At 24.1% G+C, this 13,347-nt stretch overlaps 3 protein-coding genes across 3 annotated transcripts; 1 reads left to right on the top strand and 2 right to left on the bottom strand. All coding sequences in view use genetic code 6, as the record gives it.

Annotated features, from left to right (window-relative positions):
* Positions 1-39: 39 nt before the first annotated feature.
* Positions 40-5,609, bottom strand: TTHERM_00129660 (GRAM domain protein; the record flags this gene model as incomplete). Its single annotated transcript, XM_001016434.2, has 3 exons — positions 40-3,819; positions 4,221-4,288; positions 4,619-5,609. The coding sequence occupies 3 exons, from the start codon at positions 5,607-5,609 to the stop codon at positions 40-42; spliced, it is 4,839 nt and encodes a 1,612-aa protein (XP_001016434.2).
* Positions 5,610-7,664: 2,055 nt separating this feature from the next.
* TTHERM_00129680 (alpha/beta superfamily hydrolase) lies at positions 7,665-9,555 on the top strand (the record flags this gene model as incomplete). Its single annotated transcript, XM_001016436.3, has 2 exons — positions 7,665-8,625; positions 9,119-9,555. The coding sequence occupies 2 exons, from the start codon at positions 7,665-7,667 to the stop codon at positions 9,553-9,555; spliced, it is 1,398 nt and encodes a 465-aa protein (XP_001016436.1).
* A 701-nt stretch (positions 9,556-10,256) lies between these two features.
* Positions 10,257-13,140, bottom strand: TTHERM_00129690 (DHHC zinc finger protein; the record flags this gene model as incomplete). The annotated part of the gene is made up of 7 exons (XM_001016437.2): positions 10,257-10,970; positions 11,020-11,158; positions 11,211-11,665; positions 11,772-12,141; positions 12,296-12,388; positions 12,600-12,721; positions 12,952-13,140. 7 exons carry the CDS (start codon positions 13,138-13,140, stop codon positions 10,257-10,259), a joined length of 2,082 nt encoding a protein of 693 aa, XP_001016437.2.
* Positions 13,141-13,347: the final 207 nt, after the last annotated feature.

The raw sequence follows: 13,347 nt of genomic DNA, 5'->3' as shown, positions 1-13,347 counted from the left end.
TTTTTAAGGATTTATTGATATTTAGTTAGTTAATTTTTTTCATTTAAATAGGTGGATTAGATTGATTATCAAAATTATAATTATAACAATTAGAATGTTTTTAAATTGATTATTTTGATGATCTATTATACCTTGCATGTCGTGTAGTCTTTTATTTAATGATTTGAAACGCTCTTCATTAAGTTTATATAATGAAGTTATTTAATTTTGTTATTCTATTATTATATCTCTTTTACTTTTTTTAATTGGAGGTGATTTTTTATTGGTATTTTGATTTTATATAGATGAATCTTCGCTTTTTAAGCTTTGTACTGCTGATAATCTAATTGATTATAATAGTTGCTCTTATATTTATTTTCTCTTTTCACCATTTTTTTAGATATATTGTTACATTACCTGTAATATTTAAGGTGAAAAAGCATTTTTCCACACATCAGTGTTTTCAGAAAGGGAACCTGATTCTATTCTGCCCTTAAAAGTGGTGCTCTTCATAAAATTAACATAAATTCTGCATATAATCTTTGTACCTTAATTTTCGTTTTTAGTGAATGAATATTAGAATCTAACTGTAAAGTAATCGCAATAAGGAATTTTGCTTAAATAAACTTCTTTTTCCATTATAAATTCATCTTCACTTATCCAATAATATTTTTCTTTGTTTTAGCAGTGACTCACTTTTGGTCCGAAAGGTATTTTTTCTCTAACTGGATGCACATATTTATATTCACGGAGGGAATAATCTTCACTGTTTAAGACGGAATTACAATCTACAGATTCTAAATTTGCATACCATTCTGGAGGTGGTGGTGAAAATTTACCGAAATGCATATCAACATCCTTCTAAAACTCTTCCATAAAGTAATATAAATAATGAGGATAAGTTTTATCACTGTTTTCTGGTTTGTATTTGCTATCAAAGAAGATCAAGTTAAAAATCTCTCTTGGATGAGCTTCAGGCACTAGCAATTCAAAGTCAGATGTTTTCTCAGCATTTGTAAAAAGACTCTGTTCTTTAAAGCGTTTTCTTCTTTCTTCTATTTTTTACTAATTTTAAATTAATTAAGAGTTTTATCTTTCTATAAAATCCATTTGTTATGATTCTCCAAAAGATGCAGTTAATGTTTGAGATTATTTAAATGTTAATTATTAAGAATTCTACTCAGCTTCTTACTTTAATCTTTGTAAACGTTAAACTTTCTCAAACTTTTAATAATTTTGAATAGCGATTTGAGCTTGAGGAGTAAAAACAGTATTTATAACTTCAGTATTCTCAGATAATGAACCATTTTCTATTCTCCCTTTAAAAGTAGTGCTCTTCATAAAATGAACATATAGTTTAATAAGGATCCTTGTCTAATCCTACACTTAACTTATGTTGTATTAGAATCTTATTGTGAAATAATCGCAATAAGGTATTTTGCTAAGGAAAATTTCTCTTTCAATAATAAATTCTTCAGCACTTATCCAAAAATATTTTTCTTTATTTTAGCAGTAACTGACTTTAGGACCAAAGGGAATTTTCTCACGAACTGGGTGAACAACTTTGAATTCCAAATTAGAAATTTCTGGAGAACTCTTCACTGTATCTTTGTCAGAGCAGTCTAAGTTGGTGTACCATTCTGGAGGAGGAGGATTAAAAGTTTGAAATTGTATGTCAGTATCCTTCTAAAATTCTTAGAAAATGTAAAATCTAAAATTAGGAAATTCTTAGCTTCCTTCAGGTTATGGCTTGTAAGGTTTTAGTCCAAATAAAATGTTAAAAATTTCTCTTGGGGTAGCATTAGGAAATTTTATTTCGAATTCAGAGACATTTTATGCCTTTTCAAATATACTCTGCTACTTGAATATATTTTTTCTTTGTTATATCCATGAATCATCCTCAATCACTGTTGATTATACAATAGGCAATCCTAAAGTTTATTGAGATGTAAAATCTCTAATTACCCCAGAAGAAAGAGGATCTATTTATTGTGAAAAATTACTGACAGATTTTTGGCTTTTTGGAGAATTAGCAGCGCTTACATTAAGAGAAGGTGCTTTACTATTAGAAGCTGCTGACTTATTTAAATTATTACTTATTTCTTTTTCAATAACTGGGGGTATTTTATCAACTCCAGAGCGTGGTTGCTCAACTAGAGAGGCTACTTTATTCACTTCTGATATTTCTTTTTCTGTATTACTTTACTTTCTTTCAACATTTTAGGAAGTAACTTTACTTTCAACAGCAGCAACATTTTTATCTTCAACAGAATTTTCTTCTAAGTTAGATTATTCTATTGTACCAGCATTAGCAGACAATTCTGTTGGTTCTATAACTTTTTGGTTGCTATTAAGAACAATTTCTTACACCTCATCAACTTCTTTATTTATTGTGAACTGAGTAGGACTGCTTTAAGTTTACTATCCACCATTTGAAGAAACATCAGAGAGTTTTCTATTTTCTTCTATTTGCTCATTACTAGCACCACTGTTTTCGAGGACTCTCTTGGCTGAAAGAACCATACTAGTTCTTCCTTCTTTAACTGCTTGCATGAGATAAGTAATGAGCTTGTAACAATTATCTCTCTAGACATATGAAGTAAAGAAAAGTTCACCTCTTTAAGTAATAACAGCAATACTGTTGTCGAAAATGAGAGCATTCTTTCTCTTATCGATTCTTATAATATCAATATAGGGAATAGAAAGTGCTGTGTCTCCAACAAATGACTAACTGTTAAAGTAAGAATGGAAACCAATCCTATCTGCAAATATATACATCTTGCCTTGCAGTAAAATCTTATGAGAGAATGCGCAGTTGAAGGTATCAATAGGCTATTCATTTTCTGTTAGCCCAAATAATAATGTGAATTTTGTTTCTTTTTTAGAGCTTCCACTCACGCTAGCATTCATGCTATTGGTAAGATCATCCTTGCCTTCTTTTGTATTGCTGTTCGTTACATTTTAGCTATCAGAACTTCCTTTGCTAGATTTAGGAGAGTTGTCTCCTCCGTTTTGAGTAGTTTCTTTATCTTATGAAGAAACATTGGAAGATGTTAATTAGTCAATTTAATTGTAAATATACTATTTGTTGCTGATTTCATCTAATTATTTTTGTAGCTAACTTGATATTTTGAATTATTTTTAGTATTCATAAACTATTCCATCTTAATTTATCACAGGGTTTTCGAAAATCTTACTATATGAAGTAAACACTTGTAAAATTTCTTCATCCAAGTGTTCCTTTTTCTAATTAAGCTCATTTTATTGCTCTTAGGATTGCTTTGTGCTATTTTCTAAGAAAGAACCAATTTGCTTTAAAAGTTATTAGATTTGCTCTTTAATTAGAACTATTCTCTTTTTCTCATGCTAATTTAAGGTGTCAAGAGAAATACCTAAAAACGAGCTAGTATCAACTACCCACTTTTTTTTGTTGGTAGCCTTTCCAAAATCATTAAAAAGCTTCTTTGTCATATTAAAGAATCCATTACTTTAAGATTGTTAATCACTGATACATGAAGTGATTGTCTTATTGCTAGCTTTTAGCAAGTTAAAAATAGTTTTGATATGATCTAAGTTCTTCTACTATTAATCAATTAGATCCTGGAGGATAGCATATAGCAGATCAATAATAGAATCTCCTTTAGAACCAGTAAGTACTTTCTTGATTTCCTTGCTCTAATTTTCTATTTATGAATATAAATTTCCATATAAATCAACCATATCTCCAAAGAAGTCCTTAACTTGCTTCATTAAATCTTTTCTTTCTTACATCATTACTTCAAAAACTTCTAAATACTAAAAGGCAGCTTCTGGATAAGCTCTAATTGAATTTTCATTTACCTTTTTGAATTATTTGAATAATTAGTGAATTTAATTAATAGGGATTTTCTTTTCTTGATTTATCAAAATATTTTATTTGTAAATCCTTCAATTTTGAATATTTTAAATTAAAGCTAAATAAAAGTCATTTTGATAAAAAAATATTTTTATTTTGTGTTTATTCATAAAGAATTTAAAGGAAATTCAAAAAAATAATTGTTGAAATTAAGCAATGATTTTTAAAAATGTAAACAGTAAATTTGGTAAGTAACTTTATAAGATAAACTTGCAAAAAGAATAAGGTAAAAATAGAAAAAATTAATTAATTTGAAGAGGGAAATTGTTTCTTGATGGAAAATGTTAATGAAAATGGTTATTTGAGATAAATCCATAGTAAATAAGAAAGTAATTATGTTAATTACATCTTCCTTACGAGCAAGAGCTGACTGGATTGGCATAAAGTTGACTCCTGGGGGGATAGTATCAGGATCTAATTAATAAAAAAAAAGGAAATTTAATAATTAAATAAATGAGTAATAAATTTAATATTTCGAAAGAATTCTGATGTAAAATTCATTTAAATAATATTATATAAAACTAAATGACGTGTTAAAACACCTTTGTTTCACAAATTAGTTGTAATCTATTCTTTATCAAAATTTTTCATCATATATGATCAATATTCGACAAATTTGCTTTTCGAACAAATAATCACTTTTATTTTTTAGAAAGATATTCATACATTCATTCATTCGATCAACTTTATCATGCATAAATATTCTTACGTAAAATACTAACATTAAAAAAAAATTCTAATTACTCTTTTTAAATAGCCTCTCCTGGATTACCTTTTAATCATCATCAACTATAGCAATTAGATCATCATTCAGCTTTTTATCAACAATGTACTAATTAAATGTCTAAAAAAGGTTGTTTTGTTAGCTATGTATAGCAACAACAGAGTCTATGATTTTGTGTAAAGTTTACTTGAAAATTTCTTTCACCTATTTGTAATTTTCCTAAATAAGCTTGGGTAAATTTTCAATTTGAAAGTTGCCTTCTTCAATAGCTTACTACACTTTTTACTCTTCTTTTTCTGCTTCTTTTGCAAGTTCTTTTATTTTCATGTCTTATTTCATTGTATATGCTACGTTGTAATAAAGACGGATATCTTCTTAGGCATTCTTTTATTCTTAAATAGCACTTTCTACTTCTTTGCAGCATTTTACATATTTCACGTATTACTTAACGTATTTTTCTTACATGTAAGAAATGTTCTTCACAATTAGCTAGGACTTTTCTTACATTTGCTTCTTCTATTGAGAAATCTATTCTGTATATTCTCCTAAACTTTTACTGAGAGTTAATTAGTTTAACTGTGATATCTCCAAACTCTTTGTTGCTAATTCCTGTATTGCGCCTCCAAACTAAATTGTCATTTTTGCAAACTCCTTTCCCTAGCTCCAAGTTATCCCTCCAACAAGAGATTTAGAGCTCTTTAATAAATTTTTAGAAAATTATTCAGTCTCATTTTCTATGGATCCTAAGTAGTTATTAATATTCCTAGATGCCTTTCTTGATAGCTCAACAAGACCTTCTAAACTACTACATTTATCTGACCAATTTTATTGTATCCTCTTTATTTTCTATTTAATTTCGTTTTGCTGCTGATTACTATCTTGCTAAGATATCTATTATGATAGTGTATTGCTTGAAACCATATTATTCAGATTGTTTCCTGATGAAAAAGTCAAAATGTCATCATCATTATTTTGTAGGTTAGATGACTATCCTTAAGGTTAGCTTGACATTAATTGGTTCAACTTACAAAATTATTGGTTAATAATTCAGGTGTTTTGATTTTTAAATATAACGCTTTGGGTAGTTAATTCAGATTGAATGTCTATTTATGATACTTGTTTGTATTTACTTTGTTTTTTTATTTATTACAGTAAATTTCCTTAATTTTTGATAGTAATCTTAAAATTAATTATTAGTTTTTCATGTAGTGTCTTTAAATAAAATAAGTATTTCTTATTAAAATCATACAATTGCTATCTTTCCATGTAATCAATTCATTTATTAATTTGCTCTCATACACTTAAAAATTGAATGAATAACGATTCTTTCAATGATCAAATAATAAGTGAATGAGTGAGTGAGTCAATCAAAGTCTCGTCTCCAATTCAATTATTTGCAAAAATATATCAGTATCAATAATTAATTGAAAAAAAACAATATTTCTGCTATTTAATCATTAAGAAATGAAGACATTTGCTTTGTTTTTGAAGTAAAAAATACTGAAATTTAAATTGTAAATGATTTATAAAAACTTTACTCCTGTTAAATTATAAAAAAAATATTAGCACAATATGCAAACAAATTTTTATGATTGTAATTGATTCAAATTTTGTGTTAATGAATTGATATTAGAACTATGCAAAGACTTTCATCACCAAACAAAGTAATTTTTTGAAAATTAATTAATATCAATTTAGACAAAAATTTATGGTTAAGATTTAGTTTTTTCCTCTCTCTTTCGATTAATAATATTATTAATTTCCTCTCAAAGTTAAAAATCTTACTCAAACCTAATTCTTTTAATTTCGTCTTTCTCTTTTTATCCTTCTACTTCTTTTTATTTAGTAGTTCATTTTCTAGTCCTTAAAATTTTCTCTATTTTTAACGCATTAGGTGTTAAGAATGACGTTTTAAATTATTAATAGAAATTAATTCTTATTAAAAATTTTTTTAATGCTGTAACAAGTTTAAAATTCTATAAAGTAAATACAAAAAGAAAATACATGAATAATAAATACAAAGATATTAAGTAATGTAAAATAATTTAAAAATTTTCATAACAATATTTTTTTATGTTAAATCATAATTTTTGTTAAAAAAAACAGATTTATAATATGAAAAAAGTAGAATTTTAATATAATTTTCAAAATTTTTACTTTTTAGGTTAAATTTAAAAGTTATTCTAAAAATTTAAAAATATAAAAAGAAATATTTAAATATTAATAAAGCAAATAATAAATATTTTTAATGTATCAATTATTCACTATCTTATAAAATTAATTAATAATATAAAATAAAAAATAATTTATAAATATTAATTTTACAGTAGATTAATAAATTTTAATTTATAACTCTCAAATAAAATTAATTAGCAAATATTAGGGAAAAGTAATATATTTTACTTTTGTAGATTAAAAAGTAACTCATTATTTGCTCTAATAATTTAAAAATATATTTTAATTAAAATAAAGCTAATAAAAAAATTATTTTAAAAATAAATATTTTTAATGAAAAATATAAAATTAATTAATAAATATTAGGTCAAATAAAATACCTAAGTATTTATTTATTTATTGTAAATTTGGAAATGAGTTTTAAAAGGAAAAAAATTAATTGCTTTTGAGAATGAATACAAAAAGAAATACAAATAATTATTAATTTGTTATTTTTTTTGCATAAAAAGTTAAATTCAAATATAGACTTACTAACTAGCTAACTAACTAACTAATTAACTAAATAATAAAGTAAAAACTAATAAAATAATTAGTAAAATAAAGTAGTTGTTAAATTATTATGGCTCTAGATTTGATTTGAAAAATAACATCAAGGGCAAATTAGTCGTTCAATCAAATATTTAATTATCTTTGTGATTGATGAAGAGTTTTTGATTAATAAACTCATTTAATTTATAATTTCATTCTACTCATGTTAATATTTATCAAAATACGAATAGAAAAAATTTTACATAGATTTTATTGAAATTCTGAACTTAAATTTTAGTTAGAAAAATTTCATAATTTTTATCAAACAATTAAAAATCAAACTAAATATTAGGTAATAGCAAAATGGAATTAAATAGTATCATTTTTCCTGCACCAAAGTGTTCATACACGAAAGAATCGAGAAATATCATTTGGGTAGAATCTCATGCTATTAACACCCCCATTTATCATTAGTAAAATATAAACAAAGAGTAAAATTTATGCAATGAAAGCGAAATATAGGCAAAAAGAAGCGGCCCTTTTTCTTCTTGTATGACTGGCCTAATCGATAAAGAAAATGAGATTGAAGTCTTATAGAATCAAAGAAATGCCAATCGTTCTCTGTCATGCATCTAAGGAGAATCAAAAAACTCAAACTAACAATTTCATAAAACTCTCACAGACAGAAATATTTTATGCGACTCTCAATAGAATTAACAATCACCTATTATATAGGAGTTTACACCTTCTCATTAACATTCGAATAAAAAATTTTAATATTTTAGTGATAATTTTAATGAGTAAGAAAACAAACCTTAGTATCAACAATTTCCATAAACGGCCAGAGAATCTAAATAAAAATTTGATGAAGGAGTAATTCATTTAAATTCACCAATTAGAAATAACAAGAAACATAGTTCTATGAAAGAAATGTACATAAGCTCGCCACTGCGTAAGGCAGCTGAATTTGGACCTACTTTAAAAAACGCGACTTCTACTAGCATTCCATGTCTTTATTTGCCTTATTTCGAAGGCAGTGATAAATTATTGATATATTTTCATGGAAATGCTGAGGATTTAGGCTATAGCTATGATTTTGTTTCTAATTTAAGAAGATATATTAGAGTTAATGTCCTTGCTGTTGAATATCCAGGTTACGGCCTTTACAAAGGTAGTCCTAATTCAGACTAAATCTTATAAGATGCTGATTCTATTTATGAATTCGTTAGAACTCATTTAAAAGTTTAAAGCTAAAATATCATTATATTTGGTAGATCAATTGGTAGCGGACCTGCATGCTATTTAGCAGGTACTAGAAACATAGGTAAATAACTAACTTTTTATTTAAAAACAAACCAAATTCTTATTTTCTATTTAACATTATTGTTTGTTTCACCATCAAATTAATATCATACATAAATTTCAAAATTAATACTAAATCTTATTCAAACAAACGAGTAGCTAACAACATCAAATTAAAATTTTAACCTTCCTCAAAATTAAATGAATGAGAAAATAAATAAATGAATGAATGAATGAAAAAATATATTTTTAGTTGTTGAATTTTAAAAAAATAGATAAATCTGAAAGAAAATATATTTAACAAAAAGAGTATACTTATGCTTTCATTCATTTATTTTTAAAAACCCAAAAAACAAAATTAGCTAAATAAATTATTTTTTATTTGTTTTTAAATTAAAATATTAATAAATAAATAAATTTATTTCAAATAAAATATTTGCTAAATTGATATGATTTTTTTAGATATTTTTGATATAAAATTGAATATTTTCTTAATTAAATAATAATAATAATAGGTGGATTAATATTAATGTGCCCTTACACTTCAATTAGGAATGTAGTTAAGCATCTAGCTGGTAACTTAATTTAATACTTGGTAGCTGAAAGATTTAGAAATATCGATTATATAAAACACTCTAAATGTCCAATATTGTTCATTCATGGAAAAATGGATAAATTAATTCCTTATACACATTCGTTAGAACTTATGGAATAAGTAAAAGATAGAGCTTTGATTCATTTATCTCCACAAATGACACATAACGAATTTAGCATGTCAAATGACCTAATACTTCCTATTAAAACATTTTTTTGTTAAGCAAAATTGACTATTTAAAAGTAAAAATTAGTTATTCCTCCTTAGTTTTTCAATGCTCCTAACGAGCAACCATAATAATCATAACAAAAATAATCAAACATCTCTGCTGCTTCAATTACAAAAATTAGATAATGAATAAATAAATATACTCAATCAATATTTACCAAAATAATTTATCTGGTAGGAGTTTTTACATTTTACTCAATAAAATTTAATTTATTACTTTCATATATTAAAAATTTTAATTATAGATTTATATAAAATTGTATGTATAATAATAGTTTTATTACTTTAATAATATCAATTTTTTTCTATATAAAATTGCAAGTTTTAACTCTTCTTAAATTTTCTTGTAAACTTATTTTCACAAATAATAATTTAAAACAAAATTTAAATATTTTGTAATTTATTCAAAACATAATTGCAAATTAAAATAAATTTTCTAACAATTTACTTTTACATATTTTAATACAAATATAAATTTGATTTAGTTGAGTTGAATAATATAAATAAATTTAAACATTTTTTCAAAGTAAATGTATAAAAAACTGAGATTTATAATTTTTTTATTCAAATAATACTCCTTTTTAATTACTTAATAGTTGAATAAATTGTAATTTATTTTTTTTTTAAATGACTAAAATAAATAAAACAATAAAAAAGTATGAATTTTTTATATTAATAAATAATTAGATTTATTTAATATAAATAATAAAAGAATTAATGATAATTATAATTAAACAATATATAAATATATATTTATTATTATTAATAATGAGTGAATTAAAATAAATGATTACAAAATATAGTTTATTTATTTTTTGAAGGTGATTGATTCATTAATTGATTTCATTTATCGACTATTAGTTTTATTTTATTTGTATGGGTTACATATTTATTATATTTGATGTCTGAATTTAGCTTGGAGGTATTGAGTTGTGTTTATCTTCAGTTTTTATTTCATGAACTTCACCGTTACTGCTTTGCTAATTGCTTTTCATACTGCTTTTAGAGGCAGATCTTAGGTAAAGTATTTTTGGTGGCATATGTTATTTTTTTTGTGCTAAATTATCAGTACTATTTTTATTAGTATTGCTTTGCTTATCAGGAGAATCAGATTTTTAAGTTAAGTTTACACTTATTATGTCTAAACCTGATTTAGATTGCTTTAAATTGTTTTTTTTGTTAAAGTTAAATTTCTTATTCTTGTTATTAGTGGTACTGCTATTGCTATTATTTTCAAAGTCAGGATTAGATTAATTACCTTCTTCCTGAGGCAATTACTTCAAGCTTAACTCTTCAGTAGCAACTCTTTCCAATTATATTTTATTAATTTAGTATTAATTTTCGTTATTTAAGGCATTTTCATTAATGTTAATGCTTTTGTTAACTATCTTTGTATTACTTTGAAGGACATGAGCTGCTTTATTTAAATACAATTCATTATTATTGATTTCAAAATGCATTTGTCTTTCTGAATATTAATTTTTCATTTTTTATATGTCATCCATGATATCTACTGTTTGACAAATTCCCCTTTGATGCATTTCCTAATAAAAATGTTAATTAATAAAAACAAAGATTTATTAATTAAATTACATCAATAATTGCAAAATTTTCATTTTTTTAATCTTCTTTTTCTTCCATAAATTCTGATTACTCATCAATTTTTGTTAATCCAATTGCTCCAATTTTAGCTTCATTTTTTTGAGATTTAAAGCAGCAACAAATTTAAGCCCTTTTAGCCAAATAATATTTAAATTATAAGCAATAAATAATAAAATGCTTACCAAAATCCTTATTTATTTAGCTTTTTTTAGCTGAATTATGAGTTAATAGTATTTCCTTTGAGGTTAAATCCTCTTTTTTAATCTGCAAATTCAAATGGATTTGTTCTCTAAGAATGAGTTTCCATACTGTCTTATCTACTTACTGCAGCATTTAGATTTTTATCTTCGTTAACATTAATATTTTAGTTTTAATTCTAGAAGTTAATACTGTTATTGTTATTGTTAGTGTTGTACTATGGAGTATAAATGTAAGATGATTGAGTAACTTATTTTTGGTTTGCTGATTGTAAATTTTTTTAATTATTATTATTTGTTTGTGTTTATTAAATAGGTAAATTATTATTTTAGTTTAACTAATCCTTTTATTTCTTTTCTTCTTTAAGCTTTTTTTACTCTTCTTTCTCTCTTTATCTCAATTCTAAAAGGTCTTTCTTTCTGTTTTCCTCCATTTATTTCTATTAAAAGTTAAATATTTGTTAATATATAATTGTAAACCATTTTATTTTAACAAAATTTTATCAAAATAAATATATGTTTTCGCTTTCTAAATATTTAAATTACCTTTTCACGAGAGGATAATATGTATTAATAAGTAGATAGATTCATTTTTTGGAGGTAAATATGGAAAAAAACTAAATTGCCATCAAAAAATCCAACTAATATTCCTACAACTACAAAGATCCATAACAAAATTTCAAATATATTCACAGTTATATAGGAATCATTTGAAAATAAAAAGAAGAGTTCTGCTTAAATTTAATTATCATCATCATTTCCAAAATAATATATGAATAAAGAAATGCAAGCAAATACAGTGAAGATTATGATATGAATTAGCACACTTGTTATAAGCTTAAAGAAAAGGGAGTAATTAACTTATCCAACACAATTATTTAGCCACTTGCAGTGATGATCAAAATTTTCTACGCATCTTTTATAAACAAATAGAATTATATATGCGTAAATCAATAAATATATATTATTTTATATTGCTTTAATTAGCTGAATAAAAAACAAATAGTTCTAACTCTTTATTTTTTTAAATTTTTTTGAAATATGGAAATATTTTAAAGCAATTTATCTACCTATTACAAGCTTTGCAGTGTTTGCTATTACTAGAAACATGTGTGTTGCAGTTAACACAATAAAAATCTAAAGCGGAAACATCATAGTCAATGCTTTATACAAAGAAAAAAAGTTAGTTAATATACTAATAAGATTATTTTTGCAGTATATTTAAAAGAATATTTGATAAATAAATAATTTGAGAGCTATCAAATAAATTTGCAAGAAAAATATTAATAAATAAACTTGAATTTTCTAAAATTAAATTAATCTAATTAGTTATTTAAAGACGAGAAATAAATTAATAGAATAGTAATTAATTACTTATTGAGTCTTGCAGTCTTTTCTTTTATAACATTTTAGTCAGTAGGATCAAAGTCTGTGCAGATATATCCTAAAATAAACATGATTACAAATGATCCATAATATAGAATTCCTGAAATAATCTAAATATTAATTAAATTAAAACTTTAATTCGAGTGTATGAAGAGCAATCAATATCTTTTTAATGGATAGCAGTCAAAGCAAGTAATGAAAAAAGGCATATTAAGGTCAAATAATAAATTAATTATTTGATATTAAATTTTTTAAAACTTAGTTAATAAACAATACGTAATAGTCTTGTAGATAATTAGATTATTCACTTTGTTAATTAAGAAAGAACTTAAAAACTTACCTAAACAGCTAAAGAAAGAGTGGGTAAAATGCAAAATGTGAACACAAAAAAGAGACATGCCAGCACGACATATGACAGAATTTATTGGATATTTATTTTTTGGGTAAATCCATTTATTTTTTTTACTTTCTACATCTGTTTTTTCACAGAGCCGCTGTTCATTATATCAGAATTTTAATTCAAATTCATTTTTACTTTTTAAAAGAAATAAATAATAAATTTTTGCTTTACTTTTGTTTATAATTAAATAAATATCAATTATAAATAAATAAATAGTTATTAATTAAAAAAAATTCATTCAAGCACTAGCTATCAATCAATCAATCAATCATACATTAAACAAACAAACACACTCAAAAATATTGTAAAATAGCTTTTCAAAGTATAAAAAAGCTG

This window comes from Tetrahymena thermophila, assembly GCF_000189635.1.
Source record: "Tetrahymena thermophila SB210 genomic scaffold scf_8254645, whole genome shotgun sequence".
Taxonomy (NCBI): domain Eukaryota; phylum Ciliophora; class Oligohymenophorea; order Hymenostomatida; family Tetrahymenidae; genus Tetrahymena; species Tetrahymena thermophila.
Note: the sequence above shows the minus strand (reverse complement) of the source record. Positions and strands in the feature narration are given on the sequence as shown.